Below are 21271 nucleotides of genomic sequence, written 5' to 3'. Positions count from 1 at the left end.
GGAATGTTTTATAACAAATTATTTAAACCGTGTATGGCTGTGCGTCTAATTTTCCAAATCGAAATTCCGATTGACTGTCAGACTTGAGAAGCGCTCGTTTCACGTTGAACGTCTCATGGTTTTCTTTCTTTCAATCGTTTTCACGAGATAGAAGAGAGAAGCTCGAGTTTCGATGCACAATGAAGGGTGGCAACGCGATACAAGCGATTCAGGGAACTTTCTAACGCTATCGAGTGCAAGCTAGGTTTGAACTAGTTCGAAATTCTAGTCGCAGCCGTTGTCTAACTCGACTGGGTGAACTCGAGCGAGTTTTCTGCCGCCATCGGTGCCACAGAAGTTTCTGCCTCCACGAGGAAAGTTCTTTGATTCGCTGGACACGCGTTGTCGCGGCAAAGGGCTGGTAATTTCTGGAAACTCAGTTACCATTTGCTTCTTTTCTTTGGTTCTTTCAAGCGAAAAGAAGATGGCCAGGAGATTGTTAGTTTGGTCAGAGGATGTGGGTGAGTGGGTGACGTTAATGAAGCGCGTGGATGTCACAGTTGGCGATTATTTGAATGAAATGTTGTTCGAGTGTTATATAGAGCTTGTCATTGAAGTATTCGGCCACGTTTTAAGTATGACAAAAAAACTCCACTTATCTGATCTTGCTGGAAAACCTCGCCCATTAATCTCACTATCTGCTATTTTTTGCTCACACGATAGCAGCTTATATTCAGTTCAATTAATCGGGTATTAAGTAAAATTTCGTTCTGATAAATAGAATTCTGCTGCGCGGTAGAACCTCGTTTGTCCGAACAGGACGAAGAAGTTCAGACAGTCGAGCAGTTTCGATAACAAAAATTTATTACATAACCATTCGCTCCAGCTTCTTTCATATTAGTTCAATTCCATTAGAATTTAAATACTTATTTCGAGCAAAAACAAAAGATCGCTTATATCAATATATTCCTTATGGGAATCAGTGTTGATACTTTTATATTACGAAATATTCGATTGTTCGCGGTAGATCGCGTCAACGAGAATCGTGAATTCTCTTTACGATTCGATAATCGACGCCACGAATTGGTCAATCCTATTTCGTTTAGGATAATGGAGGTGGTTGACTGATTATAACATTAAAGTAACAGGTTATAATATATACTTTATTCCAACAACTTTGTGGATATAAAGAGTTATAAGACGTATTCTCAGAGACGTGTAAATAGTAAGTTACAACTGATGACTGATCGATGAACGAAAACCATTCAAGACACTGATTGATCAACGGATGAAAAACCAGTCAAGAGATGTTGACTGATCTAAGGCAGATAAATCAGTGAAGTTCGGTTACTATGCTGTCGCAGAGGCAAAACTATTGCCCCAGCATCGGTCACTTGCGGGTGGAAATGATCGTTGAACATGGGAAAAAACCGGCCTTCCCATTTCTTACCTAATGGAGCAATAACCATAAAGAACGTCTCGACTTGAATATGTTTTATAACAATTAAGGGGCCTAACGTTAAGATACAAATGCTTAGTTTTATGACAGTTCCTTAGGATTAATGCTATCCGACTAATTATATTTGCATTGTCAGTAGCCGCTTCGACCGAGGGATGGATTTTGGTTTACGTAAAGAGTCACCGGACGTAACACGAAATTACCTTCGATCGTACTTCGGATGATAGAGTCTGAGCATTAACTTGTTCGTACAAACGCGATTCTACCGTCTACTACATTTAACGAAACGCAAACGATCAAACGATAATGGAAGAAGTTTAGAAAAACTTATTTTTTCATAAACATTTACACACTGATTTGTAGTATTTTAAACCAAAGCCTATCCGAATCTCCAACGCTATCGAAAATTCGTGAAAAATCAGTGAAATTCAAAAGAAGTACTCACGATTGCGTAACTGGTTAACCTCCACCTTGACAGGCAGTTTGGGCGACACTCTGAGGGCAGTTCGTATCTGGTAATACCTGCGAAATTGGAAATCGTCGATAAGCTTAGAGGCGATGGCGATAGGTAAGCCGTTGCAAATTACGCAAGCCAGCCGTCGCGCACACATTCCGTTCACGAGAATGGCTGGTGAATCCGCTTACCCACGCTGGAACAGGTCGACATTGTAGAACTTGCAGAGCTCGAGGGAGAACTCGAGAGTGGCCTGTAGATCGCTCATCTCGATCGCGACGCCAACCTAACCACCACCCCTCCTCTCTCTTTCTCCCTTCGTCGTTCGAAGCAGCCCTTTAATCGAACGAAGACCAGCTTCGTCTGTCGCGACGACTTACGAGGGATGAAGATAGTCGTTTAGGGCCTGGCCGAGGTTCCCGGCTCGATCCTGCCATCCTGTCCGCAAATTTTCAACGTCGAAGGCACCCTACGAATAAAAAAGAACGGAATCTTTCGATTTACGAGACAATTGATCAGCCGTTCGAGCAACCAGCCCCTTCGAACCGTTGAATCGCGTGCAGAAGGTGTTTGAACCGTTCAGCCGCGTATTGAAGTGGATAAAGGTGTATTGTATGTGATTTACGTGGAGGGAGGTGAGTCTTTCCCGTCTTCCTCTCCTCCGTCTCCCTCTCTTTTACTCTCTGGTTTCTGGCAAATATTGAACTTACGAAAAGTGTTTGTACTTTTTTTATTGATCTTTTGATATTTTATGTTTCTGTTTTATACAGAACATTCTTTACGCGTGTACCCTGAATGGACGCAAGTTCTTCGTAAACTCCCTCTATTTCTTAGCAAATATTAAATCAACGAAAGGTTCCGGCATTTCATTCGTTTTCTGCACTTTACAGATATGTTGGTGTCGATAATTTCAATGCAACGAGAACATTTTTCCAACATCGTTTCTTTCTTTGTGTTGATATTCCTACGCAAGAAACGTATGATAAAAGTAACAAGTACGAGTGTACAATGTGATAAATAATCGGGTGTCTTGTTTTATATGAAACGCTCTTTCTAACAGAACAACTCTGGAATGATAGCAATTTTTCATTCGATCAATGTGTTTGAATGTTTTGATTTTCAAAATTCTTCGACTGTTATCATGGCAGTACGTATATATCTACAAAATATCTGTATATTCTACCGGAGAAAAAATTACTTCCAAATTCGCTAAATCGTTGACTACGCCTGGAAGGCACGAAAAAACTTTCAGGATGTGTTTCTTCACGAGAGAAGAGAATGGAAAGGGGAATTTCTCTGTTTGCTCTGATTTGCTCCCCGTTGGAAACGACAAGCTAACGAAGTTTGGCCTCGAAATTCGCGAATGCTTTGCAATCGAGTCTTCCGGAAAGGAGGTTGACCACCCCCGCACACCTTCGAGTGACTTCTAATTGTAGCGACGACGAAACGATTCGAGTTTAAAGTGGATTTAATTAGAGCCGAGTTCGAGAGTCAAGTGGAAATTAACGTCCGCCGGTTTCCAAGTCAGCTCAGTGATTTAGCCCGTTGTAATTGCTGTTGCTTTTTAACTTCCCAACATTGTTACGCGGTATTCATGCCTCGAATACTATAAATTTTCGCAAATTTCTCTAGTAATTTATGGCAAACTGGAATTTCCTACGAATATTTATAATTACATATAACGAACGAGGTTCTGAGCGTTAAACATTTGAGACAGAATCTAGGTTTTTGGGCTATAGCACGAAAGAAGAAAGCTATATAAATTCTGAAACAAGTGCAACAGATATTAAAGAACAGGAAGAAACAAGTATACCCCTTTCAAAACTCCCAGGATGATTTATTGTATTTGTTGCAAAATTGAACAAATTTTACTTATTACAAGATATAGTGAGATATTACTATTTGTCCATCAAACGAGATTATTCGAAGTATCAAATTCTTATTTATTTAGATGGAATCGCATATTTTAACTTTCAAAGTATCATCCCTTCGGTTTCATAATTAAATTATAATTGTATTCCCCGTTACGAAAACTATAACGCTTTTCTTACAACCATAGGTACACAATGGTGTTTTATATATATATAAAAAAAAAAAAAAAAAAAATAGAATTTTTATACTGAAAAGTACAAATTCCTAATCCATCCTGGGCTAATCGCTCTACTAAATCCTTATACATATATTCTGTATAATCTCCAGTATTAACAAAACTATCAACACAGCTAACGCTAAATCGTATTGAAACCTGATCGAGTAAAACGGGACTTACGATAATCCTGCAAATCTCTCAGCATTCGGCAATTAAATCGTTTCCTGGATTCGCGAAGAATTAACCGTGCGATACCGGTAATGTGTAAAAGCCAAACAAATCAAACGCAAGTCTCAGCTTGCAAAGGGTTAGACGGTATGTACAAACGTCCAGCAGGTAGTAGATTGTATGTCGTCGACACTGTAAACACTTTGTCGAATATCTCTTTTGCAACATGTTCAAACCAGTGCATGCTTCTGACGTGTTTTAAACGTTTGTGAATTCCATTGAAACCGTGCGAAATTGTTGGCGAAGAGGAGGACTTGTTTTACAATTTCCATAATTCCTCGTTGAGACGGCCGATCAAACTTTAAACTTAATAACCTTCGTCTAGGGGTTGGCTAGCGTGGTTGATGGTTTAAGCGAAGCAACGATAACCGATCCGTATTGATCGAACGTCCACTTTATCTTAAGTGCTCGGATGTCTCGTGAATCTGGAGGAGTTGAAATATAACTTAAAATGATTTATCGAGCGTCAACGAGGAGACTTTTCTGGCTATTAAGCTAGACAAACTGAGAGACTTGTGGTTTATTTAGATAGTGCGCAGATGTATATTTAGATATTATATTTAGTATATTTAGTGTACCTAATATGCATATGCTTTTATGTATATTTAGGAGTAAAATGAAATTTAGCTTAGACACTCCTTTTGAATCTGGCCTCCACTCTTTTAGGTTTAATATAATTCGTGAATTTCCAAACACTTTTTAATATCTCCAGTAATCGGACACACTCGATTTTTATGATGGAAATTTCCATTTTTACATTATTTTCCATAAAATATTCTACTTTTAATATTTTTCCGATATTCAAATGTTGCATCTTAGGATGCACATTGGGCATGCAATATCGCGAGATACATTATGTAAAAAAGGAAGAGTTTCACCGAAATAGGAATATTTTTACCGATCAAAACGTGTCGATACAGGATTTAAATCGCAGGCGATTAAATATCTGCGTCGTTGTTTATTGTTCGTCTATATTTCACATGATATAAAAAATCATCAAACATTATTGCCATAAATCACCAATTTGGTATTGCAACAACTATCTTGTAATCGTCCTTCTAAAGAAATAACAGACGTATTCGTGTTAAATAAAATTGTTCATCGTACAACAAAAATTATTATAAAACTATTTACTTGAAGTAAATAGATCGAAGATCCCGTACGTTACGATCTAATACAACCCGAAATCCGTCTCTTGCACCACTAACCAAAATCCCGTGCAGTGAACTTTGATCGCCAGGTCGATCTTCACTCGTGAACGCTTCGACAAGCCTCCCTCGACCGATCCTCGTCGAATTCCCTGGTCCGCAAAAATGATTCACTCACGATAGTCTTTTGCACGCGTGCAAATGCATAGCGAAGAACCACGGGGGTTAAAACTGCCGACAAAGGAAGCTGACGGAAAACAAAAATTCCTCAGGCTGCCCTCGGCGACTGGACGCGCTCGCGCGTACCACTGTCAAGGACGCGAAGGCCGCGTGCACACTTCCTCGAGCGAAGATCAACGACCTGGCGTACGCACGGGAAACTTAGGTGAGAGGGTGGAACGACCGAGGTGGAAAAAATGGTGACACTTCGTGACAGACGGCAACGATTCTTTTCTTGACTACTCGCGCGAGCTAGCTCAGGTTACACGATTTCGTGATCTTATTTTGTTGGCTGTCAGACTGCACTGCCAAGACGAACGTGTCTGCATGAACGTTTGTGAAATCAGTCTGTCGAAAGACGTCCGTTCGTTTGCGTTGTTCCAACGTTGGTCCGATGCTAAGTTTAAGACAATGTTGTAGGTGTCTATTATGATATTTAATGAAATCTCTCGGAGAAAAACTAGCTTTAATACCAAATATATTAATAACGTGTAATTTGCTATCATTTTAGACTATTTTAAGGTGCGAGTATAAAATGTTTAGCGTGAACGATTGAAAAGTATGTGAGAATGAGATCGATATTTTCGTAGAGGTTCTAATATTATACACGTGACCAAAAATATTTCAAAGTAACGAGCAAGTCCTTCGAAGAGACTATTCATTAGATTATTATGAATAATTCGAGCGACTGTTGCTCGGTCAATTTCTTGACGTCAAATAACTTCTCTGGCGCCCCTTGCGATTCCCATGCCAAAACTTACAATGATGTGCCAGAGACGTCGTTTAACACTGAGGTGTTAAGAATCTCAATTTGAGGATAGTTTAGTCTTAAGGTTAACTTAAAAGAAACGTAATCTCCTCTTTATCGGTCCATATTAAATTATTAATGGAACTTTCCAAAGAAATAATAAATATCCAAATTACAGTATTTTATACAATACCTAGTAGGTCAAACAATTTTCTATGGAAATTCAATTTTGTTAATTATATCCTAAATAATACCAGCTTGCATAAAAATTTCCACTCTGTACGTAATATTTTCCTGTTTACTGGTTGATGTTATTAAAGTTAACGGTAGCATAAAACCTATAGATTTACGTGGATAAAGTTGATGATGTTGTACCGAAGGTAATGTAGTGGAGGGTACGTTCGCGTAAAGTTTGGAGAATTTCAGGAGAGGGTTTTGTTATCGTGGGGTGTACGCGGAGCATTGCTTTAGCTTCTTCTGGTCGATCGAGGTGAATGTTGATAGAATTATTATGGGGAGATTATTTTTGTTTGATGATAATACGGAGGAGATGGAATATCGATTGTATCTTTAAACACAAAAGATGCAAAGGTATATGGCGAGGTTAAAAAAGCAAAATTATGATTCAAATAAATTTCTATGCAAACACATTGATCGAAAACTCGAAATTGATCCCTACTCGAGCGATGTTCCGTTCAAATCCAACAAAGAGAAAATTGAACCGAGAGATGGAATTATAAAATCGTGGCAAGAGATTGTAAAAATTCAGATCCATTCTCCGAGATAACTTTTCTAAAGGGTATTGTATGTTCGTCTGTCCCAGAAGGGTCGAAGGTACAAGTCAGATGGCGGAAGTTTTAAAGAGAGTTCGAAACTCACCCGGATATGTCTTTTCCCATTCATTTTTCCCTGCTAAACGCAATTCAAAGTTTCAAACAACAAATACGTGACGTGGTAAGAAAGCTGCGAGCGGAAGTTTCAGCGATACTTTACGACGATACTTTTGCGAGACAGTTTCGCTTCCGTAAAAATTTATCTAGCTCTATTTTTACCCTAGAACATTGAAAATTTTATAGACCGATATTGAGAATTTGTTCTCCGTACTTATTCGAGAATTGTATTATCGCTCCTTTCTTTCCTTTTTTCTTTCTTTCATTGATTCATCATTGATGTATCAAACATTTTCTAAATTATCTTTTATGTAGGAGAAATTGGTATTTAACTAGGAACCAACATTGAAAAATTTGTTATAATATAAAATGAGATCGTCCAGCGTAATTTTCTTTTCTTTTTAATTAGGTTAAGTAACATTAAAGATGGAAGATACGAAATAGAAATGTGGAAACATTGGAAAGAAAAGAAAAATCTGTGAATAATAGTTTGAAATGTATGAATTGTAGAATGCTACACGAAATTATATCACTGAAACTTATTACTATTATTACATTATTATATACGTTATATACATTATATATTACTATATCTAGTATTATATATCAATGTAATACTAGAAAATCTTCATCATCGACATTAACGAAGCGATAAACGATCGTTGCTAATCTAATCAAATTGTTGAACGATAGATACATTTAATTTCCATGTTTCTTATCGTATCGTTATGAGATCGTCGATTTGTTTAAATTCCTTTTTCATATCGATGAAAGTAATGTAATGAAAGTCATGCGAATACAATGATAAATCAACTCCAGTTGCGTAGCAGTTATCAAAAAAAACAATATTTATTCCTGTCGTATGACATATTACATTTCGTTATCACGCTGTTCAAATTATCTCTGGAATGCCTCATAATCATTTCTCAGAAATTGAAACCACGAGGGAGAGATTACACTTTGCAAAAATTTCCCAGCTAGGCTTTAGCTTTAAAGTTTTTAGCCTCCGGGTTGAATCGCAAAATGTTTAATTTATTAAGTACAACAAAAACAATATTCCAATGAAATAAAAATTCTTTTAAATTACGAAAGTTCGAAATGCACGTATACACAGTCATACTTGCACGAAAGATAAACATAATATCGATCGCCGCTCTAATACACCTTATACTAACGAAGGAAAGGTTTTTCTGAAGAAACTCTGTCATTCTGCTATATTTTTCACAAAGATTCGTATCGAGATGCTGCGGTTTTGTAAATTCCTGAATGGCTGGTCCCGAGCAATTTTAATCGGGAATGCCTTTTGGTCGTTTCGAACGACCAGCAATGGTATTTCTAGACACGAGGCCGACGCACTGTGGCCCAGTTTAGTCAGAGGTACTCGTCGTTTCTGGCCTAGATCGGGCGTCACGCCGTGTGTATTTACGCGCGATACCATTCGAGGCCGTGAAAATGTTTCCTACACGCCACACGCGAACCAACGTCAAGCGTTCGCCAGTCAATGTACGGAATTCTATTGGGATTCTGTCGTTTGGTTTATTACTTTATGTAAAACATTGTAATTAATTTGCGTGTAAATTTCGTATTAGTAAATTTCAATAATTGGAAATACTGGTTGCTATAAAAAGACATGTAAGTACATACGCACGCTCACGAAAGTAATCCAACACCTGTATAGACACCCCTCATGGATATATTATGCGTGTTAGACGAAACATTTTGAGAGTTTAATTAACGCTGTTATGAGATTTTATCGTTAGACTCGCTTGATTGTTGATTTACTCGTCCGTTGATTAGTAAAGTTCGAAGTAATCTGAGAATGTGAATTTGTGAATTTCTGGTAGAATTTTATGTATGTTGAAATTACAATGTAAATGTTTTAAATGTCACAACTTCTAAAGAATTATTCTCTCGTATTATTCTGAAGGATTCCATAATTCATATATTTTTAGAATAAATTTTATTTTTAGAATAAATTTTTCTTTATGGAAGTTGAAATGAAATTGAATTCGAATTCGGATTGCATAAAGATTTATGGCATTGCGAGTATGTATAAAATGTAGGATTTAGGGATAATAAAATAGCGTGAGCTTGGATGCAGTTTTAGACGAGCTTGCTCGTAATTTTCTAATCGTGTATCAAGCATAAAGGAAGGTCGAACACGAGCATTAGTTACCCTCTGCCATTGATCCGTTTCCATCGTCAAAATCAACCGTGTCAAATAACTTATCGACAGTTTCTCATTAACATTTCGATATATTCTATATCTCTGATCAACCTGATAATATGATCAACTAACTATAACAGTACGAATCTTAAACAATATCAGTAGATCAAAATTACCATTCACTTAAAATCACATTGAAAGTAGCAAATTTTAGATCATTAAATTTCAAAAATTTATTTACCACAAAATAACCAAAACTAAACATTGAATATAATGAAAAAACATCGAACATTGCACACGTAACACACGTACAATAAATATTCAAGAAGGTATAGTCGATAAATATTGGAAAAGCGGAATACAGAAAAAACTGTGATTCGTTGCAGAACGCGTTTGCAAAAAACGTAACTAAGCAACAATAGCAAACTTAATCCCAGCAAGTCTGTCGATAGCGCAACTGTGGAAGCGTGTCCACAGTGTCCAGCTATCGATATACGCGGAGCACAATGGCGCAAATACAGAGCCGAGCTTGAAACATCGACGATAACGGATTTCTAGGATCTTTTTTATCGACTTGGACGTTCTCCCTGCGGCGTGAGGCCGGGTTAAATTAAGTATGAACAGGCTATAAATAAATCTTACACGATATTTTTCGAAGCATCCGCGGTAGCGCGTGTTATGGTTGCAGCCGAGCTGTTTTATGCACGTGCGACGCGTTGTTGCGCCTTGAAGAAGATACGAACGTCGTGTAATGCCGCAGGTTGTTGCCCTTGTTTAGTTCAGACACGGATTTTCTTGCAATTTTAACGAATTTTTCTCCAAAGGAAATATACACGGCCGAATTCGTGCAAGATATTGTGCCAGACTCGAAGATTTACGGCGATGTAAAGCTACGTGTCTTTGCGCGTTATAGCATCTTGCGAACTAACGGAATATTAAAGGCGAAAGAAACGACGTAGTTTTAATATTCTAGGCGGCTTATGGAATATGCAATATCTGTTTTGCAAAGAGGGTTGAAAATATCGCTTTACGGTTCAGTAAAAATTGTATTTCTGCGAGCATTTCGAAGAATACAGCTGGACTGTTGTAGTATGCAGAGAGCTACGGAATTATAGAATTCCGAATCCTGTAAGCTAATACATACATATGTGTAACCTATACGTCAATTTTAACGAAATTTGTATAGAAGATAGCTCTTTCTTGGCCAGGTAGTTAACATCTATTTTTCTACTAGCAACTGTTCGTATTTAAGTGAAAATAGTTGAAGGCCGAAATTATGTTTTTAGCGTGTTTTGGAAACCAAATGGTGTAAGACAAACTTTATTCTTTAAGTTGAATATTTTTCCATACAACATTGAAAAAATTTATTAAATATTTTTATTAAATATTTTATATAAAACGTATTTGTCAATGATTTTCTACGTGTTATAAGGAACAAATCAAGAAACCCACAGCTACGAAACAAGGAACAAGTTGCCCTAGCAAATCAATTTCGAACAGGCTGCAAGCTTATCCGCGTCGCAGTGAACAGTAGCAACGTACTCTATGGGGGATGAAAGCTGAACAACGGTCGACGAACGATAAAACGGAAGCGTGGCGAACAGAGAAAGGGGAAGACGCCGAACGGGGAAGATTGAAATTCCGTATCGATTAGCATTTCGTTCGAGGTTGAATTTTCGTGGCTCCGGTCGTCTTCGGGTCGTCAGCCCCGCGCTCGACCTTCGTTTCTATTCGAGAACTCTGCGAGTTCTTGAAATATTTGCCATTCCTTGTCGCGCTGCCACCGTCTCATGACTTCCTGGCTACCCTTAGTCTTGCTTGTATTTGCGAATTCAACGAAATATCTCGACTGATTCCGGGAACTTTTTCTTCAAATCAACACAGGCTTTATTATCCTTCCTGTGAATTATAATGTCTTAATTCGTGATTATTATTGAATTAATTATTGAATTTATTGGACTACTTGGCTTGATTCGTATGTACGTGGTATAAGATAGAGGCGCAGGCTGGGAATTTAGTAAATGGTTTTTGGTTAACGTTGGTGATGATTATTTTCATATTTGTCTGACGAATATCACAGACGAATCCTGTCCCTTTTAGTAAATACGTTCACCAGTTCGAAATTGGAAAGGCTGAAATTTTGTATCATTTTAGCTCTTGTCATTTTTATTTTCCTTCGTAGAATTAAAAATATTTGGCTTTATTTCAGAAGCGTCTATATAATATAACTTTACGTGCAAGGTAAAAAGTATGCGTAACCAAATATTTTAACACTTCTGGAAAAATAAAAAACAAATACCAGCCATGACATTTGAAACAAAGAGAGCGAATCTTACAGGGAAGAGAAAAATTCCAGTTTTTTCAAATTAAAATTAACCCAGTAGATTATTCAACGAGAAAGAAAAGAAAAAGTAAAAAAGAAAAACATTTCTACAGTTACAAAAAATAAATTCATTTCTCTTCAAAAATTACTTCAGTCTCTCACCTGTAGTTTCCATCTCTGTCCAATATCTTGCGACTGTTCAAACAGTTTCGCCTTCGAAACACCTCAATATACCCGAGAAATGCAAACAACGGTTATTGATTAAATTTAATGTCTCCATCCGCAACTACAGCCCCAATCAAACCAGGCTGAAAATGCGATAACGTGTTTCCTATAATTTTCGCAACTTCACGTAGACGATTGTATCAGCCCGTCACTCTCAACTATCTTCTATCTCTTTCTTTACGATAGTTAATAATGCAGAGAATATTTATGACCGAGCTCTGTGCACGGTTTACAATCGCATTGGCAGCTTTCAGAGCCTTTTCCCCATTTGCAATTCAACTTACGTAGTTCTATTTAAATATCGGTTTCCCAATGGAATACCGTTGCCTCGATAATTCATGATTCCTTTATGATCTGATTAATCGTCTCTCTTTTTTCATTTGCTTCGATTCGAGTTAGTACGTTCCAACCATTCTGTCCTACAGAAGCGAAACAATATTAATTTCGCAGATTTTTTGTTACCTCGAGCAAAGACAAACAGAATATTTGATGGAGTTTCGTGTTTTAATCGCGGCGAGACTTCGTACATCCAGTTTGTGCTTTTGATATTTCGAATCATGCAGTAGCTTTCAACTATGCACGTGGAATACGAATATTTTTATTAAAAATTCTTTTTAATACGAAATTTTATTTTTAGCGGTTTTATTATTTATGTCGTTTCGGCTATTCCGTTTGTTTTTGTGTGGGAGTTGACGTTGGATATTCTATTGTATTATATGCAGAAGGTCGAAGATTAATTGTTATTTCGAAATACAAGATTGGCGTGTATATACGGAATTTTTTTAACATTCATTGAATACTTTTATTTATCGTAAATTGTTTATCGCTTTATTCAAATTTCAAGTAGTTTATTTTTTTACTCTGACTGTTATTCATATCACACCGTCACTGAATTAAATACATCATTGATTTCAGAAATATTTCAATATAACAATTATGTAATTGTAGAAATATATCTTATCTACAATTATAGCAATTTCATAATGTTTTAATTATACTACGTTAAAAGTATTTATCAACATCCCTGTGTGACCAACACATTTTACAAGTAATTAAAATTTTAAACATTTTAACAATTGTTTTACTTTGAACATCGTCAAGTACTTTCTCACTGTACTAACATACTTTTCATTTATCAATTTCTAAAATATTAATTTTTCCATTAGTGTTATTGCTCTTTCGAACCCATAATGTATATAAAATTGTCCAGTAAGAAATAATTATCCAAATGATTGTTTCCATCAAAACAATCAATTCTATAAAATCCTAGCCAGTACGTAAATTAATTAATTAACGCGTCATTTTCCTTCTCCTTTCCCCAAGAGAAATTAAACAGAAACTCGATAAATTTTTTCGCAGTCCACCCACATTTTGTTATCCCTCGATAGATCGCTTCAATCCCACGAAGCCGATCCAAAAACAGTCCCTTTAACGATCAGGGCGAAGGATCTTATTTAAAAAACGAACTCGAAATACAATATCGGAAAAAGCTACCATCTCACGCGTGGCTCGAAGCAAAAATAAAACCTTCCGATATCGGTGGGACGTGTAACACGACACGTCGAGATGGTGTAAAATTAACCACTTTCGACAACGCAGAAACGCAAGGGTACGGCTGTTCGCAGAAACAATATCAATTGCGTGTTACCAATCGAAAAAAGGAAAAAAAGAGGGTCGTAAAATATAGTCTCGCGATACGCAAGAAAAAACGGGACCCTGTTTTAAGGCTTACTATGATATTGCGTGTAACCAGTCCAAAAAAATCAAGAAAAATGATACGTATCGCGACACGCGAAAAAAGACGGAGCCATTTTCGAGAAAATTGACGTACCATTAGATCGTTTGATAAGTTCGTAGCGTATCGAATAATCAAATATTCTGATAAATACTGTGTCGGTTGAACATGGAAAAAATTAAGAAGAACTATTCAAAATTCGTTGAGAAAGCAGATTTCTTTCCTTCGGTGAGATAATGTTGAAGCTCGTATATCCAAGGAGTTTTGAATCTTCGTGGAAAATTGGATAATTTGTTTCGTTCACCAAATATATCTAATATAGAAAGACATAAACAAGAAACTAAATATTCTAGAATCCTATAAAAGCTATTGGAGAGAATTTGTTACCGAAAAGGAGGACAAATTTTTCAAAAATATTCTCGTGAAATTATATATAGAAAAAACATGTAATTTTAGTTAAATCTTTTACTATGAATTTTCCCAGCAACCTAATATAATGACGGTCGATAGGGAACGTCTTTGATCCCTCCGCGGGTCGTTTACCCGAACTTTCAACCTCTGACCTTTACCGGAAGAAGAATGATCTTCCATTTAATCGGACGAGCAACCGAGTTTTTGCATTTTTTGACTAAATGCGCGTCTTTGGAATGGTAACACGCGGAAACTTCCTTTTGAAACGATGAAAGTAAGTAACACGAAAGTTTGGTGGTGGTCGAGGATCATTCAACTGAGATCTCACCCTCCATTTCTGAAATTTCATTTTCTCTTTCTTTTCTCTCTCCATTTTTCTTCCTACTCTGCGTCGCCTTCGTTTCTAATTTTTGCTTTTCATTCGAATAACCGGCAGTTTCTTTTTGAATAAGCGAATTACCAGTCGCTTTTCATTTCAGAAAATTGTCGAGAAATTTACTTCTCGCCGAAGGTATAACGGCAGGGCGAACGTCTAAATTGGCTTCGTTAGGAGCACCGACACGTGTTCGCGTTTTAATAACGACGCTGACCCGCGTTCGTGGCCGGAGGTAACTTCGTTCGAATAATTAATTCTAAGGTGGAAACGATGCGAAGATTTCGTGCCGCTACACAAACCTTTCCTTTTGATAAGTCTCATCGTGTTCTTTTTATCTTTCTTTTTCCCTTTTTTATTTCTTTGCCTACTTATTAAGGTGACGTTACACTGAAAATTACTGGTATTCGCTGCGTGTCTCCGCTGGTTACAGAGAACAATGTTTCGTGAAATTGTTCGTGCTAAAGCGTCGATTTTGGAATTGTTCGCTCGCGAGAATCTTTTCGAGTTGCGAACGCTCGTAACCACTTCTTATATTCTTCTGTTGCTCTGTAATTCATCGATTCGGTTGGTAATCATTTGATCACTACAAGGAAAGCTACATCTTCAATCTTTTACGGGTAATTTTGAAATTCATTACGTTTTTGATCGATCCTATATCACGAAAACTGTAATTTTATTCAATTTTTGAAGGATATATGGATTTTTCTAGATTTACAGTTTAGTCAGAATCTTAAAAAATATTCCTTGTCGTGATATATTAAATAATATTAAACGACTGATATATAGTAAGAAGAATATAGTAAGTCAATTTTTGTTAAATTTCATGCCTAAACAAAAGTATTTTAATATGAATACTAATATTATCAATATGTTTTAAGAAGATCAGGAAAAATATATTTAATCTCGAAATTAAATGGAAACACGGCTTCGATATGAAATTTGTTTTTCAAATATTGAATTTTAGAAATTATTCTTTCGTAAAAGGAAAGAAATATTTTTCATTTATGATCTCATTAAAATGTTGAACGATGTTGGTTTAAAATTTAAAATTTTAAATATTCAAATATTAGTATGGCTAATCTTTGATGTATCTTTGGCTTCGGCAAAACTTCATCAAATGTATCCTGGTTTTACGAAGCGTGTTGATATTACAAGAGCATTAATGTGTATCTTTCTATCAACGACGTAAAGACTCTACGTTGAACGATTCAATCTACATTCAAGAAATTGTGTGCGAAAGCTTAACGTCGCGGAAAGAACGGAAGCACGGCCCGCTTTGAAAATTCGTGATTGCGATTTGGACGTCGAATAATCGAGGAAAATGCGATTTAAATGAAATTTAAATTATACCTTCAGAGATAAGAAATCTCTTATACAATCGTACAATTACTTTTATAGAACCTTCACAGATCAGACAGAAATTAAACGCCAAATATAATCGTAATCTGATTGAAACATAGGTACGATTGAAGCAAGCTTTTTTTAAAGATAAAAGAAACACTGAATAATTCGAGAATAAACAACATTCTAAAAAATGAAATTTTTTCATAGCATTGGCCACGTACAGATAATTTTTTGAAATCAATTCTTCATTCATAACATTCTCCTCCAATGGTCTGTTAATAATAAAAAACAAGCAAACTCCTCTTATTTCTATAACTTTTTTTAATTACAATAAAAATAATTTAAATTACGAAATCTAAGGCTAAAGAATTTTCTAAATAACAAAACTGTGTTATAACATTTCACAACTGGATATTAACTGTATTCTATATTAATTAAAAAAATTCAATTCCACTTATCGTGATACTCGTTCTGCGACGTTCTGACAGCAATAAAAATTACAATCTTAATTTATGATTTCGTACTTAAATTACATTCCCTAGAAATAAGATAAGTATCCATGTATATTAAAGCATTGGTACATGTATTTTAAATTACGTAAAACATCGAAATAGAAGCCAAGTTTTTTCAGAGTTGATTCAAAGAGAGAAAAAGCCTGTTTTTGCCCACACGGTTCATCAAACTAGCGCGAATTATCTTTTAAAGCGTCTCATCGCTGTTCGCCTGGCTCTCGGTTCAGCTTCAGCTCTTGGCAGGAGAAGCGCGCGTATTTGGTCAGACGTCTAGACACTTCTATCTGACGAAGGGGCGTCTGCAGCCAGCGCATCTCCCCGAAGACCAGCAAAAGGAAAGTATTTCTTATCTCTAGCCGGTGCCTACGTCTCGAAACGTTGAATCACGCAAACTCTCTGATTTGTCGACTACGTTACTCGAAACCGATAAACTCTGGTAAAAGGGAACTAAAATTGTACGTTGAACGGGAAATTCAAGTTGCTCGATTTATTCAAGGAATATTGGACTTTCGGGGAATTATGGAAAATTCGATATATTCCGGGAATATAGGGCAAGAAGGTTTGACATTTTGGTAGAGATGATGATTGTAAATTATCGATGGAATCGAGTTAGACTTTTTGACGTTTATATTTGATTTGTGAATAATATCGTGAAGGAGAGATTGCGAGTTTCAAGATGGAAATATCGATTCTTGATAATTCGAGGAAAGTTTGCCTCGTTTTATTTGATAAATTTATTTCATATAGCATTGTACGAACGTTTTATTGTTGAAATAAGAATATTATTTGTGCAAAAGTTAAGAAACGTATATTTCTATGTATTTATATACTACGTATTCGCGCATTTATACATTTTTATGTATAGCTGAAATAAATCTTCGTTAATTCTTTTCTGTTGATGCCCGGGTATTAACGGGCATTGTAATATTGGAAAGACCAATGCTCCCAGGATATACAACCGGAAGAGTTAGAGGTGTAAATATTCGATAAAACAAAAATATAGTAACATTGTAAGAAAAGAAGCTCTAAAGGACATTACCGATATAATAGGAGAATAAAGAATTAAATTAATAGAGGACCGAGAAAAGTTCAAATATACTTCAACTCTGATCTCTTTTACTATGGTTAAGGGACAGAAAGATTTATACTTAGTCACAGTATGATTTACTGTATCTTTCGAAATCATAATAAACGAAAAACTGAACATACAAATACTTATATCCCATTGAATGATTATCATAAACGATGACTTTTAACCATTTTCTACTAAAACAATAAATAATAAAATAATACGTATTGAAGGGGTAGTTAGATAGAAAATAACTCACCAATAAAATATCCCACAACTTTGAATAAACTAAGACAAAGACCACACTGCGAATCTCTTCAACTTAATTCAAAACGAATTAAAAGAATCCAAATCAAAGTTGATACGCGCGATTAATCGAATTCTAACGATCGCGTTGACAAGAACGACCCACTTCCACTACTCTGCAGTCCATTCTGTGCTCGATCAGCGTTTTCCGGATGTCACACTCAGAATTGCATCAGCCCTCGCGCCACTCGATCCGAGAATGTCGCATTTTTTCACCCCATTCCCCACACTCTCATCCAACAATCTCTCTCAATGTACAGTCTTCTAATTCTCTCGCTATTCTACCGTCTGCAATATCGATTGCTTTTATATTAAAATTCTTCGCTTCTTCTGCTACTTGAGTCGTTTGTCGTTCAAACTGAATTATGCCCCTCAAGAGAAAAATGAAAAGTATGTTTGTACTTGATAAATTTTCCAATTCGACTTTCTCGAAAACGAACCGTCCTACGGACAAATGTTCCATATCTTATTCTTATTTTTTCATAAAAAATCATCACGTGTTACCTTATATGTTATACGTCATTTGGTCGAACGCTGTGTAAAAAACTGTGTGCGTCACGTGCTCGCGTATTTTCTAACCACAGAGCCAATGAACCTGCGTGGTTCAACAAACCACGTGAACGTGGCTCGAGAAGTTTCAAGCGTAAGGCGATAAGGCGTGGTTTATTGCGACGCGCGTGCACTCACCACCTACGTGTTTCCCCTCTCGCACACCACGCCGGAAGTGTATCGGGGCTATTGATAGTGATAACGACACACAACATGTAGACGGCCATACATAGATGTAGGCTGACAGGGCCTCCTCTTTTCCGCCCAAGCGATCTACGGGACGATAACGCGGGATTGCGAGCTTCAACGTCGCGTTCCTTTTATCGACGGTCAGATTATCTCGTAATTAATTATAGCAACGAATGACGGGTTGGATGAAGCGCGGTCTTTAACCAGGGAATCGCTGTTTAACCCATTAGAGAGGACTACGTTGTCGTTAACGTAATATTTCATTTGGAGTTTGAAGCTTCTCCTTTTTGAAATAATTTATAACATGGGATTAGATTTTTTCAGTATCGTAGCTGTGAAAGGAGATTCCGAGAACTTTATTTTTAAAAACTAATTAAACTAATATTAGGTATAAGAGAAATGTTACGAGTCTCAAGGTATTTCGATATTTTGCATAACGGCGATATTAAAATGAAATTTTTGTTTGTAAAATTGTAAAATTATGAAAGAGGAGTCTATAATCAATCTGTAACTTGTCAATTAGGGAATAATATATAATTTACATCGTTAAATTATTGCGTAATTTCTCGTATTACATTTTTATCGTAACTTCTACTGTATACTAATAATAATAATGAAACTACAAAGAAGAAGTATTAAAAAATTGCAATACGATCTTGATAGACGGTATTCGATCATCCAGAACGTTATTTTCAACTAACGAAGTTACGAGCTTTCTAGAAATGGCTGCGCCTCGTTTAGAAAGAGTTAGCCTAAGTTGAGACATAAAATCGTCCGTGAAGGCGTCAGAGTTCGAAGAGACGGTGTGAAAGAAGCAGCGAGGTCAGGGTTTTGCGAGAGAGTCTTGCAAGAGCTTTAGCGAGTGTTTCAGCGAGCTTAATTATTATGAGTTGTAGAATAGTGAAGTATATTTAATATATATATAAAGAGACCCTTTTATAATATTTGAAACTTATACTCACTAAGACGTAACCCCCTATAATGCGAGATTTACCTTAAATAATTCTTTCAATTAGGAGTACAGAAGGTTGAATGAGTTGGTAGATATTGATCGAAGAAAATAAAAGAATAAGGACTTGGTAGTTAAGAGAAATAAGATGCTGAATCTAATTTAATTTAACTTTGAAAAGGAATAATCACAACCTTCCTGGGAGGAAGGAACTCTTGCAAGATTTAATATCCATCCTTATATGTATATGACTTCGAGGAACACGAGAGGTTTCTCTCTGTATTCGTCCCAAACTCTTCCATGTACCTATTAATTTTTTATTTGACGAAAATCAATAAAATCTTGAATCAAGACTCTTTCATATGAATTTGTTACATGAATTATGAATTATTTGTTTATTATTATTAAAGTCGTAAAATATTGACAGCGTATTCATTAAATATAGGAAAATATACTACCACTCAGGAACATTCGAATCTTTACGTATTTTTAACAATTCGTTTGTATTAATTATAAAATCACAGGATAAGATGTTCGGATATTTGTAAGTAGCAACGTATAGAAAATATCAAATGAGAAATATTACAATTTACGATAAGGGTTCTCTTATAAAAATAGGAATGTCATTAAGCGCCACAAATGACCCTGTTTCCGTTGCATACTTGACGAATATTTTCGGTCTTCGAGGGTTAAATAAGCACCGCGCGAAACATCAATCATCGGCGAACTCTAGTTGACCTAATCTCTTGTACACACTTTACCATAAAATATCGGCAGAAATTTCTGAGCGACATTAACGATATTAAAGCTGCTGGTAGTAATTACGAATATTACGATTATTACTAGCAACTAGTTTCAAAGATTATAAATGACGGTAGTATCAGATTGACATGTGAAAATAAGCTCAATAAATATTTTATCGAAGCACTTGATAATTAATTTATAATAATACATATTCAATAATGATCTCAATAGTAATAAAATTTTCATAACAGTTATCCGAATTGTTCTACTTCCTTTACAAGTCCTGGTCGCTCTAATCTCTTCTCATATTCTGTGCTCCCCTATGGAAGAGCAAATTTAGATCCAGATATTAAATTGATAACAGGAGATACTCTAATCCCAAGCATGAAACTGGGTATCGAATATACGCATAATAACAGCCAATCGTTTCTACCATCATTTTGAAAGCTTAAGTAGGATTTTTCATTCCAATTTACAACGACCATCAAATGAAAGCTCTATAGAATTCCAAATTCAAATTGCGATATATTAGCAGACGTAGATGTTAATTCTTTAATCGCGGAATCAAAAATTAATAAAGACAAATAATTTCAGCTTTAATTCTTGCAAATATGAATATCAAGTAATTTATTAACGCAAATAAAATAGCACGCAAAGAGGAATTTCTAAATAAACAAAATAGTATGTGTTTCGCTTTAATCGCAATTTCATCGAAGATCTAAGACTATCTAGACACCCTATCTGCATGCCTTATCTCCACCGATATGTCTCGTCCAAATTTTGAACGACCACTCTTTGGACGAATACGATCATTTACCCTGCAACCTTCGAACAGTTTAGTTCAGCACACTTATTTCCAACTTTCCAGCGGTTTACTCTAACATTTCAACGTATAAACAGTTTCAAGTTCAGCCATTAAAGTTAATAGCTTAGTTAACATCGTCTTTCCTCGAATTATCTCTATCGCCGCAACGAGCTAGGGAACTTTACCGTAAGACGTGACACCGATATGATAAATCGTAACGAAGAATTACCGTCTTCGTTGATCAAGTCGCTCATCAAGTCGTAGGTTGTCTCGTCACGATCGCCTTAACAAACTTTGTTACTCGTTCTTCGAACCGGATGTTAATGAACCGTGCACGAACTCGTAGACGTTTT

At 36.1% G+C, this 21271-nt stretch overlaps 1 protein-coding gene across 4 annotated transcripts in view; it reads right to left on the bottom strand.

The window, feature by feature from the left end:
• Window positions 1-21271, bottom strand: part of LOC139986181 (protein FAM135A) — a 48060-nt gene that overhangs the window by 16818 nt on the left and 9971 nt on the right. For all 4 annotated transcript variants that reach the window (XM_072001305.1, XM_072001307.1, XM_072001306.1 and 1 more), the window contains exons 2-3: window positions 2084-2361; window positions 1884-1960 (exon numbers count right to left, since the gene is read on the bottom strand). In XM_072001305.1, coding sequence (XP_071857406.1) covers window positions 1884-1960; window positions 2084-2160 — 154 coding nt within the window. In that variant the 5' untranslated portion in view covers window positions 2161-2361. The remainder of the gene's footprint in view (window positions 1-1883; window positions 1961-2083; window positions 2362-21271) is intronic.

This window comes from Bombus fervidus, chromosome 4 (genome assembly GCF_041682495.2).
Source record: "Bombus fervidus isolate BK054 chromosome 4, iyBomFerv1, whole genome shotgun sequence".
NCBI classification, from domain to species: domain Eukaryota; kingdom Metazoa; phylum Arthropoda; class Insecta; order Hymenoptera; family Apidae; genus Bombus; species Bombus fervidus.
Note: the sequence above shows the minus strand (reverse complement) of the source record. Positions and strands in the feature narration are given on the sequence as shown.